This window comes from Mustela nigripes, chromosome 16, assembly GCF_022355385.1.
Source record: "Mustela nigripes isolate SB6536 chromosome 16, MUSNIG.SB6536, whole genome shotgun sequence".
NCBI lineage: Eukaryota > Metazoa > Chordata > Mammalia > Carnivora > Mustelidae > Mustela > Mustela nigripes.
The window spans coordinates 33,736,476-33,755,285 of NC_081572.1; the positions used below are offsets into that span (position 1 = coordinate 33,736,476).

General features: G+C 38.5%; 1 protein-coding gene across 2 annotated transcripts in view; it reads left to right on the top strand.

Moving 5' to 3' along the window:
- The first annotated feature begins 1,039 nt into the window (after nucleotides 1-1,039).
- The window catches only part of MED13 (mediator complex subunit 13), a 103,717-nt gene continuing 85,946 nt past the window's right edge, over nucleotides 1,040-18,810 (top strand). For both annotated transcript variants that reach the window (XM_059379251.1, XM_059379252.1), the window contains exons 1-3: nucleotides 1,040-1,288; nucleotides 3,314-3,548; nucleotides 11,960-12,128. In XM_059379251.1, coding sequence (XP_059235234.1) covers nucleotides 1,223-1,288; nucleotides 3,314-3,548; nucleotides 11,960-12,128 — 470 coding nt within the window. In that variant the 5' untranslated portion in view covers nucleotides 1,040-1,222. The remainder of the gene's footprint in view (nucleotides 1,289-3,313; nucleotides 3,549-11,959; nucleotides 12,129-18,810) is intronic.

Here is an 18,810-nt window from a genome sequence, read left to right on the forward strand (position 1 = left end):
GTTTGAACCCGAGCAAGTGTGGCTCTAACTCCTAGGCTTGTAACCACAAGGCTATATTGTTTCTCATCCATTTCTTTCTTAATCTCACAACTTTTAAATGTTCAAGTTCTGTCTCAGATCGTCTGACTCCCAAGCTCAGGGGTTTGCGAGTGAAAATGCCTCGGAATTTTTGCAACACTTTCTCTTCCGACGAAATCAAACTGATTTCCACGTAATTCTTCTCCGATTTCTGATGTGAACCCTCTTGCACTGTAAATTCACTGGCACGGAGAACGGGCCTGGGACGGGGTCATCTTACACTGGCTGGGGCACCCAGCAGATGGCGCTATCTTAGTAGCCGCCAGCTGGCTGTCCGGTCCCCAGGGCTCACCGCCTCCGCCGAAAGCTTCCCGGCCCTCTCTCACTCCCCTCTCTCTCCTCCTCCCCACGGAGCCCGGGTCCACGTGACCTCAAGGCGGCCAATGGGCGAGCAGAGAGGGCGAGCTGGTCCCTGTGGCCGCCATTAAAGCGAAGGGAAAACCCGTGAATTCGGATTAAAGGGGGAAAAACACCGCCCGCTGGGCCCACAAAATGGGGGAGACTACGGCGTCTAGGCGGTGAGGCCGCAGTAGAGCAGACGTTAGGCCAGCTTGGCCCAGGGACGACACGAAGACATAGCCAGAGAATGGTCTGAGCCCGCAGACGCCGCCACCACCTCCGCCACTGAGGAGATTCTGGGCTTAAGGACATCGCCGCTGCCGGGCCGGGGGCCTGGGCTTCTCTCCCGGTTCTTGCCCTTCCTGCCCCTCTGCGGGCGCTTCTCGCCCGGGAGAACCCTCCAGGGCTTGGGCTCTGCCCTCTCGGACTCGATTTTAATTATTTATTGTGTAATTTATTTTTTTTTTTCTTGTGGAAGGGGCACATATCTCCTCTGTCGCCCGGAGAGGGACGAGCGTCCGCGGGCTCCGCGGCGGCCGCAGTCCGGCCCGCGGGGCAAGCGCGGCGCGGCCCTCCCGCCGGCCCTGGGCCCCGGGCGGCTAGGTGCCGGCCGGGCGGCGGGGGCTGCTCGCGGCGGCGGGGGGGTGGGTGGGGAGGGCGGGCGGCCCGGCGGCCTCCTCTTCCACCGCTCCCCCAACCACCACCCCCCCGCCCTCCCCGGTGTCTGTGTTTCTCTCTCTGGTCGGAGGCGGCGGTAATGGCGGATGGTGGGTTGTGGCGCCGGCGGCGGCTGCTGTGAGGGACGATGAGTTCCTCCTTCGTGCCGAACGGGGCCAGCCTGGAAGATTGTCACTGTAACCTCTTCTGCCTGGTGAGTGCAGGGGCCGCGGGCGGGGGCCGCGGCGAGCGGGGCGGTGGGGGAGGGGGCCGCGAGGTGCGCCCTTGGGCCGTGGGGGAGGGGGTCCGGGTCTGATCCAGATGCCGGAGTCCCTAGGCTAGGCCCAGCCGGAGCCGGCGCGGCGGCCGAGCTTCACACCAACCCGGTGAAACACGTTCGTTCACCCACCATCCTAGACTCTGGTTAAGGAGTGCAGGCTTTTTTTTTTTTTTTTTTTTTTCTTGTTTCCGACTCTTCCTCACCGTAGTGGTGTCTTCAACTTGTGCTCCAATCTGGCAGGACAGTCACATTTTCCTCTGTGTTTCTTGCTTAACTATTGCTTTTCTCCTTATTGACCATGTATCCCTTCTTAACACTTTCCATTATTGCCGGTTCTCCCAGTACCTTTATGCCTCACTCTGGTAATTTGGTTTCCTCCAATAAACAGGACACCGGGACTTATGTACTAAAAATCTCTTCGTTTTACATTTTCTAATGAGTCGAACTAACGGAAGATTAGTTTCTCCCTTAGATGAGTTAAGATCTCTCTCTGAAAATAAGTAGATACAATTTCATAGGTTTTCTCTTTAAACTTTGAGGACAGTTTGCCATTTTGACAATTTCTAGCCATCTTGATTTTATTAGAACATTATGTTTGTGTGAGTGAAACGGGTTAATGGAGGTTCTCAGGTTTTGCACTAACTTTTATTATTATCATTACTTTTTCGTATTTGTTTTGCTTGCATTTTTAGAGTGCTTTGAGCAGACTGTTCCTCGTTTTATTGAAAACTCTAGGGAAGCTGGATGCAGGAATGACAATTGTATAGGTTGGCCCAGTTCTGGGAACCGCTACAGTTAAGACTTTGAAAACTACCAACTGTTGCAAATATTTAGTCCTCTGTTGGACAGTAGCTTAGCTCCGTTCATGATTTAAAGTTTCAGTGACTTTCTTTTTTCATTTTTTGTGTGGTAGGAGAAATACTAAGAGAGTATGTGATAGGTAAGTGAACTGAGTGGGCGGAGCACAACTAGTTGGCAAGTGTAAACTGCCAGTCATGTATCAGCAGTTTCATTTTTGGCACCTTATGCTTTGCACCTCAAAGTTAAAGAATAATTGAATTTCTTCTCTTGAATTTCTTTCACCGTGCCAAATTGGGATTTTTTAATGCCATCTCTTAGAAAATGTTTTCTTGTATAGTGTCCATTAATCAGCATCTCTTCGGATGCAGTAAAACATAACAGTAGGTTTTACATTTGTCTTCTTAGACTCTGTCTATTTTAAGATCAAGTTCTTTGAAAGTAGATTAGTACAAATCTGACAGTTCTTTGTGAGCACCTATTTCACTTTTCTTAAAAGGGATATGTGAAGAACTAACAATTTTTTCGGTTATAGTTCACATTTCTTTTCATTAGAGCCATCACCTCTATACACATGAAATGATGAGTTTTTTCTTTTTTTTTTTTTTTTAAAGATTTTATTTATTTGACAGATCACAAGTAGTAAGAGAGGCAGGCGCAGAGAGGAGGGGAAAGCAGGCTCCCTGCAGAGCAGAGAGCCCTATATGGGGCTCCATCCCAGGACCCTGAGATCATGACCCTAGCCGAAGGCAGAGGCTTAATCCAGTGAGCCACCCAGGTGCCCCGGAATGATGAGTCTTTAAAAATTAGTTTTCTGTTACACGTTTGACACCAGGGAATAAATATGACCAGTTGGAACAGAGCTTAGAGGAAATGTTTACGAAGTGCGCTGTATTAAAGTACATGTTTATATTTAATATTGTAAAGTTTCTTTTACTTATTTATTTAATTTTATTTTTTCTTTGGGACACATTTATTGCTATTCAGTGACATGTCAGTGTTAATGTTTTGGCTGTTGAATGATCAAAGAATCTTTGTCAGCTGCTTTAATATCTTAAATATATGTTGAAAAATTGTAATGTCTCAATGAAATAAGGAGCTTAAAGAGAAAGTATTATTGACTTTGAATATGCGGTAATAATCATGCTTTCTTTTCTTTAGGCTGACTTGACGGGAATTAAATGGAAAAGATATGTATGGCAAGGCCCAACTTCTGCCCCTATTCTGTTTCCGGTGACAGAGGAAGACCCCATTTTGAGCAGTTTTAGTCGCTGCCTTAAGGCAGATGTACTTGGTGTTTGGCGGCGAGATCAAAGACCTGGAAGAAGAGAATTGTGGATATTTTGGTGGGGTGAAGACCCCAATTTTGCTGACCTTATTCACCATGACTTGTCAGGTGAAAGCAACTTATCCTTTTTTTTTTTTTTTTAAGATTTTATTTATTTATTTGACAGAGAGAGCTCAAGTAGGGGGAGCAGCAGGCAGGGGGAGAAGTAGGTTCCCTGCCAAGCAAGGAGCCCAATGCAGAGCTTGATCCCAAGACTTTGGGATCATGACCTGAGCTGCAGGCAGGCAGAAGCTTAATGGACTGAGTCACCCAGGCGTCCCACAACTTATCATTTCTAACTAATGATCTATAGCAACATTATATACTCTTCCTAAAAATCATTTATATTACAAATTACGATTTTGTTTCTGTGAAACACTGTTAGGTGTTAAGCCATATAAAATTTTAGCTTACTGTTACATTTCACTGTGGTTGTTTTATTTTATGTAAATTTATCCATTTTATGGCAGGGTTTAGCCTTGAATAATTGTTTTTTTCACCACCCAGCTTCCTTGTGAATTTCTTGCAGACAGGGAAGGCATGTTATCTAAGAAAAATGGAATGGGGGAGCATAAAGTTCCTAACAAAGTCATTTGCAGACACCTGTAATTCACCATTTGAGTCCATTCTGCCACTGCTTGCTCTCCTATGAATATGCAGTTGTAGGAGTATCTAGAAATGTAACTTTTTCATGTGTTTTTTCAAGTTATATATTTTGTTGTTAATTGTGGTTGTATTAACATATGAAAGCATATGTTAATTTTGTTATTTTTTGAGAGTGATTCTTTTAGATATTGTTCCTTCAAAGACTGACTAAAATGAGACTAGTGCCAACTTGTTCAGCTTTTATAGGACATGGAATCATACTCTGTAAAGTTACACAGAAATAATTTTATTATGAACCTATCAGTAGGACTACTTAGGACCAAACACTACTTTAGAAAGGAGACTATCTCTTCATATAGTCAGTGAAGTTTGTGCTTGCTTTAGACTCTTAAGGGTCAATGTTAACTGAATCTCAGGATAGGAATGTAAATTATTAGTTATTTGCTACAAGGTACCATGGACTTCAGCAAGGTGTTTGGTAATGATTCTTGCTTGACAGGTAAATTTTGGATTTTTAGATAACTAAAAAAAAAGCATTCTTACTTGAAATTGAGTACTCTGAAGTTTTTGTTATTGTCCATTTGACTTATAAAACCTATTTTATTTTTGGATATAATGTAATCCAGATGACTGTTAAGACATTAAGAACACTAATGTTTCTGTAGAAATGTATGTGTTACATTTGTTTTGATAGTTCCTTTTACCTTCTAACGAACAAAGCCTTTGGTGCTAATCTTTATTTTTGAGAGTGATTATAATTCTTTTCTGATAAATGCTTTTAAGCTTTTCTGGCTTTCTGAAGATGATCTCTGCTGGAGATATTAGTCCTTCCTTCTGAATATGGTCTGAGTATGCAGTGTAGTTCTAAATATGTACCATGATGTCTTCACATATGTATGTGTATGTATATGTGTATGCACACACACACGTGTCAGGATATGAAATTTCTCTATTAAAACTTGCAGGCTTCCTTTTTCCTTCCATTGACTTTGGTATGGTGGAATTACTTTATTCTTTATTTTAAGTGGTCATAAAGACATTAACTAAAATGTTTGGAGACTGTTTTAATGTTATTGATAAATTATGCACTATATAAACTAGTTGATAAACTGTATACTCTGAACTGTAATGCTGACTTGGGGATTTCAATATTGATAAAGTTGGCAGAGCATTTGAACAGACCATTTTCCCCCCAGATTTCATGTAATACATTTTGTAGAATCAAAGATAATTTTAGCAGATGTGTAGTATTTAGTTTTACTGTAGTAGGACTGTTCTTTTCAAAGCCTATTAAAATTAAAATGTGAACTCTCTTGATATATATTAAAACACTATGTGGATTTTCCCCCCTAAATAATGAATTAAATATGTTTTCTCCTAAAACTGGGCTACAGTTTAAAAAATTGCTTCTGTGGTTTAACTTTGCTTTTTTTTGCACAATTTTTAAAAATGGTAATACCTGTAGTTTAAAATACTGATCCTGAATGTGAATGAATATGATTTTGGAAGATTAGGTTTTAATTGTTAGATTTTGCTGAATGCCATTGAATGATAACTTTAAAAACTTAATCAGAGTGAAAGAATTGAAATAGCAAAACAAAATATATTAGGAGTAGTATATATAATCGTAATTACCATTCCAAAGCCTGTTCTATACTGTTTTAAACAATGTGTATAGTAAAACATAGTAATGTTTTAGCTTTTTTCCTCCCTAACTTGTGATTTACTTCAGAATGTTGTTACTTATATCAGACCTATTTTAAAGAATAATAAGGTCTTTTCAGATGGAGTATATTTGTCTCGCCCTTTTCTTTGCTCCAGGGATACCGTCTGCCTCCCTTTTGGGATAATTAGTCTAACCCCTTTTTCATTTCTTCCCATCTGTGGCACTCTGTTCCCTTCTTTTAAGCTCCCCTGAGAAGAGAGCAGCTGGACAGTAGGGGTGGCATCAGCTGCAGGAGGCAGTCCTGAGTTCCAAGTGGAGGTGTAGCACTGAGGAAAGGGGAACCGGAAGGACCCAGGTGGTAACTAAAAAGCTGGTTAATTTAGTTTAAGCTTGCTTTTTGCAGGCACAGGCAGTGCTCTTCTGTTTGGTTCAGCATCTACTGCATCTGGTTACTGAAATGTTTGTGATTATGGTATTATTTCCCTTCTTGATGAGGGAAAGAGGGAAGGCATTCTATTTTGCAAAGATTAGAATTCTGTTTTTCTTATTAACTGAAATATCCAGTAATAAAAGTACAGAATTGCTTTTGCTCAGCCCCTTTTTTTCTTTCATGTCCCCCATAGTGTATTTTAAAAAATAAACTTTTAATTTTAACATAGTTTTAGATTTATATAGAATTTGTGAAGATAGTATAGTGAGTTCCTGTATAACCCTCACCCAGCTTCTTTTATTGTTACTACCATGTATTATGTACATTTTGCACAACTAATGAACCAATATTGATATGCTGTTATTAACTAAAGCCTGTACTTTATTTGGGTTTCCTTTATTTTTACCCAGAGTTCTTTTTCTATCCTATGTTCTCATCCAGCATACTACATTTAGTTGTGGTGTCTCCTTAGGCTATTCCAGATAGTGATATTTTCTCACACTTGCCTTGTTTTGATGATCCTTGATAGTTCTGAAGAGTCTAAACAGGTTCCGTAGTGCATTTTAAATTTTGCCTTTCTGAATATCATGTGGCACGCGTTTCAGTCATTTTCATTTCAAGTGTAGGTGAGGTATAGAAATAATGTAATCTTAACCTTATTGCTAATTGGTGAAAATCTGTTAAGAGCAAACCAAATCTAATTTGATACATACTTTAAACCCCCTGTAACTTGTTTTGTAGCAATAGTAGTCAGCACTGTTTAGTAATTTGCAAAGACCTAACGATTTTTGGGTTAGAAGTTTTGTTAACTAGTAATAGCTTAACTTAAAAATCTCTTTAGGGAGAGATTTGTTCAGAACATCCCTTGAATCCCAAAGCCAGAAATTTCTTTTCTTTCTTTTTTAAAACTTTTTGCTTTGCTTTCTCTAAGAGAATGGTTAGTTGAATCAATATTATGTTTTGTAGAAGAAGGATTAGGGAACAGAACTCTCTGATTATAGCTTTTAAAATTTTATTTATTTATGCATATTTTTTAATTTAAAATTTGTAGCAGACCTCATTTAGTGGTTATATGATAGAGGTATAAAATCAGTGTTGGGAAAATTTTAACTTAATTCCTCTGGTCATAACTCTCTGTATAATAGATAGGACTGATTGGTTCTTTTAAGTGTAGTACTAGTTTTCATCAAAGCAAGATTGTTTTATTACCATTAATGTGTCCTTGAACGAGAAGAGTTTTCGGGTATTTTTCTTTTGTGTCTTAACCTTTTTGGAATTTTATTGCTGTCATAATTGGCTTTTAGTCCTCCCCATAAGACAAAAATAAAAACAAAACTACTCCCTCTCATGAGGTTGCATCTTAAAAAAAAACAAAACAAAACAAATTATAGCAAGCTAGACTGTGATGAGACTCTTTGAGAAAACTGATACCTTGAGAACTAAAAAAAAAACAGACTCAGGCAGGGCTAAAAATATTTGTTATTTTTTCTGGCTCCTGTGGTGTATATATGGGATTTTAGTAACTTGTCCAAATACTTGCATTATACCAGAATTTCATCATAATACTTTTAAACTAAATGGGCCATTGGTTGCTCTTAGAATTTAATTTTAGATTCTTTTATTGAGGATGTTAATTATAGTGGAATTTTAACCTTAAGTGGCAGCTTTAAGAGGATTGAGAAACAGATAAATAGCAGCCAAGTATAGGAATCTAGTGTCAGCCAAATTAAAAAAAAATTGTTATGTGCCCCAGCTGGCCTAAAGGGAGTTAATTCATTTCTATCTTCTGTTCCCGTAGTTTACTTGTGACCCAACTTTTTTTATTATCTAGTCTTCTAGGGACAGTTTTGCTTGTCATATTTCTTCTATGTACTGCCCATTTTGAGCAAAAACATATATCTTTTAAATTTTCAAATCAAAGATAATTATTTTATCAACATATATTCAGGGGATTTTTAAACCAGAGGTTTTCAGGTTTTGCCAGAGATCAGTGGTGCTGCCACCTTAACGCTCTGAGTAATATTTGTTGAATGAATGGCTTTGAAAGAGCAATTATTATTTAAGACAAACACTGATTTAGATATTTAAACATTTCTCTTTATTCTCTGAGGAAATTCATGGTATTTTCTATAATTTTTGAACCATTCATTATTCATTAGTATATGTTGTGTTTTAAAAGCTTGGCAGAATTATTTAGGAAAAGATACATTTTTTACTGGTTTATTACTGTGGAGATATTTAAAGATGTCAGTTCTGAGAAAAATGTTGAATATGAGTACTGGGTGTATCAGCTTTTTTGTTTTTTCATTTTTTTTTTCACTCAGAATTATTTTGTTGACCTATCACATAGTTTGTGTCATCACTATAATCTGTATCCTTAGGAAGATTTTTACGGTAATCAAATTTAGCATTTGAACTTTTGTATTGTTTGCTTCAAATATTTTGTAAAAAATTTTCAAGTAATGACGACGAAGAGTTCTGATGCTAAGAGTTCTAATGGAAAAGTACTATGAACAAAATTGAATCTATTATCTTTGGGGATACAGAGACAAGAGGAGAAAAACATTTATTTAAATGCATTAAGTAGTTAAGTAGACTTTTTCCATTAGGCTGTGGTTGATTAATTTCAAAAGAGCTAGGTAAAGATTTGCCATGTGTTCCATCTATTCTGTTCTCTGTTATAATACTGGTGTTGAAATTTAGGGACTGGTTTTAATTAGTGTAAGAGGTGCATATCACTTTGGGGTGTGTTGATTGTACCATTTCACTTTTCATATCTGAATACACATGTAGAGAAGTACTTTTGCTATGCTTATTATAACATCAGGATATTAGAAGCTTGGCTGAGGTAGGCTCTTATTTCTAGGTGACCTCCCCAGGCCCCACACACACCAAGAACAAAACAAAAAAATCTTCAGGCTTTTCGTTGAACATTATTAGGACTTATTTCCTTAGCAGTGAAATATGGAATTGTTGCTTAGTGTAATAGTTGCTTAGTTACTTGCTATAGGTGAAGATAACAGATAATTGTTGGCTTAGAAAACCCTAACAGGTGGTCCCTTCTTCGTTTTATGCATAACTCCCATTTAGTGTTAATGAAAATTGTGTTTGAGGGTATAATGTAAAATGAGGATTAAGTTAACCTAAATTTCTCTAGATAAAAGCATTAAATTCACCTGATTCCTTAGATCAACTTTAGAGCGGTGAGGGAGAAATGCTTGAATATTAGTACTGACTGAATTTTTAAATTATATTTAGTATTCTTAAACTTTCAGGTTTAGCTGAGATAGACTTTTAAAATAAAGATCTTCAGAATTTAATGTAAAAAATGTATGTAAGTTACAGTATTACAGACTTCTGTTATTCCAAAGACTTTTTTATTTACTCTTTCTGGGAAGAAGATTCATTCTCAAGTTCTGAATGAATAATTTTTACTCAAAGTTTATAGCAACTGAACAAATTTGATATGTAATGGTAACACCTCTGTGTCTTGGATATTTGTGGCTTTAAAATTTAAAACTAGTTAAAAATATTTTGGCAAAGGTTTCTTGTGTAGGACAAATGTTATAACCATTATGCTTCTCAGAAGGTAAGGAGTTTCAAGGTAAAGAGCAATAAAAATAAAGTATACTTAATAGATTACAAAGAAGTGAAGAACTGGGAGATATTCCCAGCGTAACTGGAAATTAAAAGCATGTGTATTTTTTATCATAAATCACAATTTGAGGTGAAACTCTTAATGTGACTAATTTTGAAATGACAGAATGATTAGGCTGAAAGCAGATTAAGATTTTTTTTCTTAGTAACTCACAAATATACTTGTGATCTAGACCCTGAAATAATTAAAGTGAAGTCACTATGTGCCATGTCCCTTTTCTTCTAGCCTACTGTTCTCTTTAATAAAGTGAAACTTAAGTTTTGGCTTTATATGGACATATATAAGGTTGTCTACAATATAATAGAATATAAAACCCTTTTCTCTTTAATATTAATGATTTAAAATTATTCCAGCCCTCAAATATTGTCACTTTTTGAAGTTTACATCATTTTTTTAAAAGCTTACCTTTTTGGAAAAACAATTAGTTGACTTGAAAGACTTGCCTAATTTAGGAAACAATTTCAAGAACAACATAAAATCAACATTAACCTTTGTAGTTGCACCAATTTCTAGTGCAGTTAAAGTCCACTGTCACTATGCTTTTTAGTTAGTCTACCCATTTGTTGTGTAGATTATGACTATAAACCATGTGTCCCTCTTAATACATGCTTCTGCCTTTATTCAGAAGCATCATAGTTTATTATTATTCTTTGGGCATAGTGGAGACATTTTTAGTGTTGAATTAAGAAAGATTTTATCATTTATTTTTTACTTATATTGAAAGATGACCTGTATTTATAAAATTTTATATATTTTTATTTATAAAATTTATAAAAATTTTGTAAAATGTTTATGAAGGTGTATAGGAATGATATAAATTATATTTGAAATAATAAAAGCTCAAATATCACTTGTAGCGAGATTCATTGGATGGTTTGTTAAAGATATGAAATGGATAGAGAATAAATTTTTTTGAATTACATCTAGATTTAATTGAGCAATAACTATGTTAACGTTTTTTTGTTTAGTTGAAGTGGTTAATAGATGGGCTGGCAAAATTGAGGCTGTGTAGTTAGTAGGGTAGTTATAACTTTGTATTGAAAGTTCTATTTTTTTTTTTTTAAAGATTTTATTTATTTGAGAGAGAGAGAATGACCAGGGGGAAGGGCAGAGGGAGAGGCGGACTCTCCACTGGGCAGGGAGCCTGATGTGGGACTCCATTCCAGGACCCTGGGATTGTGACCCGAACTGAAGGTAGATGCTTAACGACTGAGCCACCCAGGTGCACCAAGACTTAAATTTTGAATACAACGTCTGGGGCGCCTGGTTGGCTCATTCGGTTAAGTGCCTGCCTTTGGCTCAGGTCATGATCCTGGTGTCCTGGGATGGAGTTCTGGGTCTGGCTTCCTGCTCAGCGGGAGACTGCTTCCCCCTTTCCCTCTGCTGCACCCCCTGTTTGTGCTCTCTCTTTATGTCAAATAAGTAAATAAAATCCTTTAAAAAATGTAAGTCTTTATATTTTAAAATTTCTTCAAGTGGGGATCCTATATTGAATAGTAATCATGGGACTCATCATTGGTTGAAATGAGACCTAAGGTGGCCAATAATGCATCCATTGTTGGGCTCTGTGCCACAAGCTTCTTTTTATTCATCACTTATTTTTATAGTTGAGTCATGGATTAGAATGCTGATGGACCTAAAATGTTTTGAGTTAATTACTAACTGGCTAGGTTTTTTTGGCAGGCTGAATGACTGGAGGAATTAGGACAAAGTAACTATCAAGTGAGCCAACTTAGAAATTGGCATCTTAGGTAGAGTACCTAATGTTTCCCAGCTTAATACAGATGTTCTTTGCATTGATACAGAAACCAAAGCAGTATGTTTGCAGTATATCATTGACTTTTTACGTGGTAGGAAAATAGTTTTCAGGTACTTTAATGGAATACATGACACTTACTCCTTATGGACACTTACTCCACTGTGTTTTGCTCCTTATGGAGTAACTTTGAAACCTGATATTTTAAAGTCTAGGGATACATTGAAGTAGTGGTAGCTCAGTATTCTGAGGTTTAGTAGGGCTTATGTAGTAGGATTTATGGATTTAAAGCATAACACTTATTTGGCTCTGAGTAGATATAGTGCCACTACTTTACTTTTTGTTTCTTTCATGTCTCTTGTAGAAGAGGAAGATGGAGTGTGGGAGAATGGACTTTCCTATGAATGTCGTACTCTGCTGTTTAAAGCAGTTCACAATCTGTTGGAACGGTGTTTAATGAACCGGAACTTTGTACGCATTGGCAAATGGTTTGTAAAGCCTTATGAAAAAGATGAAAAACCTATAAATAAAAGGTAAGCTATCTTATGTAAACTCTTAACATTTTTTGGGTTTGTTAATTTTTATAGCTTTATAGAAAATGTAGACTAAAACAAGCTGTCGTATAGACATATGCAGGAGGTTAACTTCAGCAGAGTACTGTAAGTATTCAATTTTCCTTGACAGCTTCATCCTTTCTTTTAGGCATTTTAAGAATTCTCTTGAAGTGCAAATAGGCTGTGTGTCTAATGACCTAAATTTTGGTTTTGGATGATAGAAAAAATGTGGAATGAAAGCAGAGGCTTAAGCAATGAAGTGTACTTTTTTAGTAGTAGTGCAAATATATTTATAGTACTGTTAAAATTAACACTAATACTTATTAAAGATAGTGATCTGTAGTTGTGTTTTGGATTGAGTTAACCCTCTCATTCCCAAACCTCTAATTTTGCTTTAATTAAAGTAATTTTTTAAAATTTGTGTTTTTCTATATAAGACATATTTACTCTTGGAGTGTAATTTTCTTGAACATTGAGTTAAGCAAATTTATGACACTAATTTGTAGAAGAGTTGCAGATAGAGACACAGAAGACTTTAAGATAATTTCTTTTCCTGTGTAGTTAAAAGCTTTAGGTTGCTGGAATGCCTGGGTGGCTCAGTCGGTTAAGCTACTGCCTTTGGCTCAGGTCATGATCCCAGGGTCCTGGGATCAAGTTCCTCATGGGCTCCTTGCTGGGCAGGGAGCCTGCTTCTCTCGCTGCCTCTGCCTGCCACTCTACCTGCTTGCGTGTGCGCCCTCGCTCTCTTGCTCTCTCTCTGACAAATAAATGAAATCTTAAAAAATAAACCAAAACTTTAGATTGGTACCATTCTGTTTTATTTATTTATTTATTTATTTATTTAAGGTTTTATTTATTTACTAATTTGGGGCGGGGGAGAGAATGTGTGAGAGGGGGGAGGGGCAGAGGGAGAAGGAGACAGAGAATCCCAGGCCAACTCCCCACCAAAAGCACAGCCTGACTCAGGGCTCTGTCCCACGACCCTGCGATCATGATTCAAGCCAGAATCAAGGATTGGATGCTCAGCCAACTGAGACACCCAGGCTCCCCAGTTCTCTTTGATTTAAATATGATACAAGATATATAGTCTCTTAGAAGATTTGTTTTTAAGCACTAGTTAAATTAGTGAGGCTTCAAGAAAGATGAAACCATAAGATGGGATGTGAGAGAAAAGGCAGTTTTTTAGTTTTCCCTGCAAGATGTGAGGATTTGGAGGAAACATTTGGTTATGTTGTATCTTTTGTTTGTTTGTTTGTTTGTTTTTTAAATTTTATTTGTCAGAGATATCACAAGTAGTCAGAGAGGCAGGCAGAGAGAGGGGGGGAAGCAGGCTCCTTGCTGAGCAGAGAGGGGCTCCATCCCAGGACCCTGGATCATGACCTGAGCTGAAAGCAGAGGCTTAACCCACTGAGCCATCCAGGCATCCCTATGTTGTATCATTGTTGAGATGCCATCTTTTATGTCATTTTTTAAAGTAATTTTTTGAAAAGATTTTGTTTGAGATAGGGAGCACATGGCGGTTGGGTAGAGGCTGGGGAGGGAGGGGCAGATGGACAGGGAGAACCAGACTCCTGTCTGAGCGGGGAGCCCAGTGTTAGATTCGATTCCAGGATCCTGGGATCATGACCTGAGCTAAAGGCAGGTGCTTAACCTGCTGAGCCACCCAGGTGTCCCCATCTTTTATGTCTTATGTACACACTGTTTTCAGTGTGTATGAGTCTTTTTTCAAACTTCTCTTTTTAGTTTTAAACATTTTTTTTTTCAAATTTTATTTATTTGATAGAGAGAGACAGTGAGAGAGGGAACACAAGCAGGGGGAGTAGGAGAGGGAGAAGCAGGCTTCCCACTGAGCAGGGAGCCTGATGACCCTGGGATATGACCTGAGCTGAAGGCAGATGCTTAAAGACTGAGCCACCCAGGTGCCCCTCTTTTTAGTTTTAGTAGGATGGATGAGTAGATAAGCCTGGACAAATCAAGGCTCTTTCATTTTCTTTCTTTTTGAAAATGAACATAAATCTTTATTGTCAACAAAAATATTGTACAAGTTAGGAACGAATTCAGTTGCAAAAGAGAGAACACCTAACTACTTGGCTTATGTAAGAATTGATTTTTCTTGGTAGCAAGGAGTCTGGAGATAGGTAGCCCAATACTGGTGGGTCTGTTCAATAATGTCATCAAGGACTGGTATCTCGGAATTTTCTGTGATGTATCTTTAGCCTTTAGCTTTCATCCACTTGGTCCCCAAGGAGTGTTGCCTTTCTGGATTTCACTCACAATGCAATGAGATAGGAAGAGGAAGGGAGAAAGCAAGAAAGGGTGACCCTTGGATCAGAAAATAGGTTCTTTCCTGGAGACTTTAGCTGACCTATCTTTGGCTATACCAACCAAGAGAAACAAATATTTTTTTATGTGGGAGGGAGCATTGCCTCTCTGAACAAAATAAGGCTTCTGGTTTGTAAGAAGAAATAGAGAAGAGACATTAAGTAGGCAATAAGAAGAAGGGGAAAAAAATGTCAGGTTGGTAATTAGCGGTATTCACCATATACATTAATACAGTTTTAAGAAGTCAAGCAGATAACTGAGATTTAAAATGATGAAAAGCTGCCATCTGAGCACCAAATACTAGATATGCTCTTCAGAGGCATTCCCTTTTAATTCTTTTAACTTAATTTACCTATTTAAAAATTTAAAAGTAGGGCTTCTGGGTGGCTCAGCTTGTTAAGTGACTGTCTTCAGCTCAGGTCATGATCCTGGAGTCCCAGGATCGAGTCCTGCATCAGGCTCCCAGCTCCATGGGGAGTCCATGTCTCCCTCTGATCTTCTCCCCTCTCATGCTCTCTCTCTCTCTCTCAAATAAATAAATAGTCTTAAAAAAAATAAAATTTAAAAGTAAATAACATGCTGATTCTTGAGTTTTTAATTATTTCAGTTATTTAATATTAAACTATTGCCTTTTTTTTTTTTAAGATTTTATTTATTTATTTGACAGAGAGAGATCACAAGTAGGCAGAGAGGCAGGCAGAGAGAGAGAGGAGGAAGCAGGCTCCCTGCCGAGCAGAGAGCCCGATGCGGGACTCGATCCCAGGACCCTGAGATCATGACCTGAGCCGAAGGCAGCGGCTTAACCCACTGAGCCACCCAGGCGCCCTAAACTATTGACTTTATTAAAAAAGATTTTATTTATTAGAGAGAGAGAGAGAGAATGCAAGCACGGGGAGAGGGATAGGGAGAGAGAGAATCTCAAGCAGACGCTGTGCTGAGTGTGGAGCCCAAGCGCGTGGAGCCCAACGTGGGCTCTGTCCCATGACCTTGACATCGTGACTTGAGCTGAAATCAAGAGTCAGACACTTAACCAGCTGAGCTACCAAGGTGCCCCTAAATGTATTGACTTTGATGGTTTAACTAGTTTACATTTCCCCCTCCATGCCAACCACTTGTATATACTCCACTTCCTTTGTTTCTTATCTTGCCAATAAGTTTATAAGAGTTGGTAAAAACAATACCTGTTGTTTATACTATGATTATGTAAATACTATTTGTAGCCGAGCCATATAGTGTATTAGAATTATGTTCCATTTCCTCTATATCTTTTTGTTTTCTTCAGTGTTAGGATTATCTTTTTTCTTTTCACTGAATTATCTGTCTCAGATGTTGGTGAACTACCACTCCACAGGGTAAATATAGCCTGCCATGTGTTTTTGTAAATAAAATCTTACTGTAACACAGCCATTTTCATTAATTTATAGATTATTTTATGCCTGCTTTCATACTACAGCAGAGTTGAATAGATGTATAGGACAGATGGACCCATAAAGCCTAAAATCGTTAGCCTATAATATTTACTCTCTGGGTCTGCAGATGAAGTTTGTTGACCTCTGATCTAAGTACTTATTGGTGATTCCTTCCTAGAGGATCTACCAGAAAGAAAATCTCGCCTCTCTACCTTTAAGGAGTTGTGTAATCTGTTGGTTTCTTTTTTCTTTTCTCTCTTCTTAATTAATATCTCTGAGCCCTTCATTCTTCTATTCCAATTTGGACTGGTTGTTTTATGTATAGGCTTGTCTCACAGCAGTCATCTTGGGAATTCCCTTTGCCTCTCTTTGTTAGATTCCTTATTTCCTAGATCTTATAGATCTCATGTTTGCTCTTTTGGGAGGAGGGCGTCTTACTATTTTGGTAGTGCTCATCCACCAGTAGTTTCCTGAGAAGGGAATACATGACAAGTAATATTTTGGGATCCTGAATATACGAATTACCTCCTTTTCTACTCTTGAGGCTTCTGGGCACTAAAATGGCTGGAAATTCTATTTGTTGTGAGTAGCTATGAAGTGGCAGGCTTTAGTAGATTGATTGGTCAAGGACCAAGCCATTTTATTGGGTGCCTGTTGCCCAACTGTCTGTCTGTATGTGTTCTTCCTCTCTTAAAGTTCATCATTTTTCCCAGAGGAGTCCTTCAGGATCCTAACTAGGGAATATAAGCTTGGCTGTCAACATTTAGGGAGCCTACTAGGTAAAGCAGGCTTGTATATTTATATTAGGGAAACACTATACTTCTATGGTATTTAGATTTTCCCTTAATTCTTCTTGTAAATACATCATTTCAGCTGTATTTGATATCTCTTAAGTGTCGAGTTCCTGTTTCATCCAATTTAAAGTGAACGTCTAACTTTTCTACTGATAGGGAATAATGTAAAGAACCTGTCTGCAGGATAGAGAAGTGGATCTAGGAGTCTGACTTAAGAACTTACTCAGGAACTTTCATTCCTTTTGCTTTGGTTGCACCATGCATCCATTTTCAGAAATCTACCAGTATCTTCACTTTTCTGCCTTTCTGGGATTTTGTGGGTTTGATTCAGTTTGCATTTTGGTTTTTTCTCCCTTTGGCTTTATCTACTAAGATAGTTATTATTTTTGCCTTTCTTATTAGCTCCCCAAATTTTGTGGCCGGTATTTGTCTGCTACCTTCACTTGTACCATTCTCTTTTTGATCTTTTGCTGTCTATCTGGAAGGTGTTTCACAGAGAAGTAGAGGTAAATGAATGTGTTCAATGTGCCATGTAAGATACTGGAAGTATCTTTATTTCTCTCCATGAAGGAAGCTTTCTTTTTTCTTTTCTTTTTTTTTAAGATTTTATTTATTTATTTGACAGAGATCACAAGTAGGCAGAGAGGTAGGCATAGAGAGAGAGAGGAGGAAGCTGGCTCCCTGCTGAGCAGAGAGCAAGATGCAGGGCTCCATCTCAGGACCCTTGACCTGAGCCGAAAGCAGAGGCTTTAACCCACTGAGCCACCCAGGCGCCCTGAAAGAAGCTTTCTTAATGGGCTTTTACTAATAGAACATGGAACTTTTCATATTGGGGATTTCCACGAATCCAGTAGATTCTACTTGTTATTTACTTAGCGTAATTAAACACTAGTGTGTTCCTGTGGGCTGACCCATTTAGAAGGGGAACTAAATTCAAGCTGTGTTTTATTAGAGGCGTGGTACCAGAAATAGTGTATGCTCTTCTGAGTTACTCTTGGAGGATCGTTGTGCTACAAAACTGATTTTATCCAGGACAGATAAATGCTGTTCTCAAATCTTTTTTCATAAGAACTGCCCTCCTACCTCCCCTCCCTTTAGAGAAGCAAGTAGAAAAATCAAGCAGATAAGCCTCTCAACTGCCTTTTTTTTTTTTTTTTAAGATTTTATTTATTTATTTGACAGAGAGAGATCACAAGTAGGCAGAGAGTCAAGCGGAGAGAGAGAAAGAGAGAGATGAGGAAGCAGGCTCCCTGCCGAGCAGAGAGCCTGATTCTCGACTCAATCGCAGGACCCTGGGATCATGACCTGAGCCAAAGGCGGAGGCTTCAAACCACTGAGCCACCCAGGTGCCCCTCTCTCAACTGCTTTTTTTTTTTTTGTTAAGATTTTATTTATTTATTTGACAGAAATCACAAGTAGGCAGAGAGGCAGGCAGAGAGAGAGGAGGAAGCAGGCTCCCCGCTGAGCAGAGAGCCCGATGTGGGACTCGATCCCAGGACCCTGAGATCATGACCTGAGCCGAAGGCAGCGGCTTAACCCACTGAGCCACCCAGGCGCCCCTCAACTGCTTTTAATTATGGTTTGGGACTACATACTTTTCCATTGAATTCAGTGGAATGACAATAGGCATGTAGATAATGACTGGATTATAAATTACATTTCTGTCCCATTATGAGGTGAAACCATTAAGGGCCATATATACTATTTTTGTTTACTGATCCAGTCATTTTCTGTTGAACTTGCATAAGCTTTTTTTTTTTTTTTTTTTTTAATTTTAAAGACAGCATATGGGAGTAAGGGAAGGGTGAGAGAGAATCTTAAGCAGGCCCTAGGAGCCTGATACAGGGCTCCATCTCACAACCCTGACTGAGATCGTGACCTGAATCCAAATGAAGAGTCAGATGCTTAATTGATTGAGCCACCCAGATGCCCCAAGAACTTGTTTAAACATTCTTTTTTTTTAAAGATTTTATTTATTTATTTGACAGAGATCACAAGTAGGCAGAGAGAGAGGCAGAGAGAGAGAGGAGGAAGCAGGCTCCCTGCTGAGCAGAGAGCCTGACGCAGGGCTCGATCCCAGGACCCTGAGATCATGACCTGAGCCGAAGGCAGCAGCTTAACCCACTGAGCCACCCA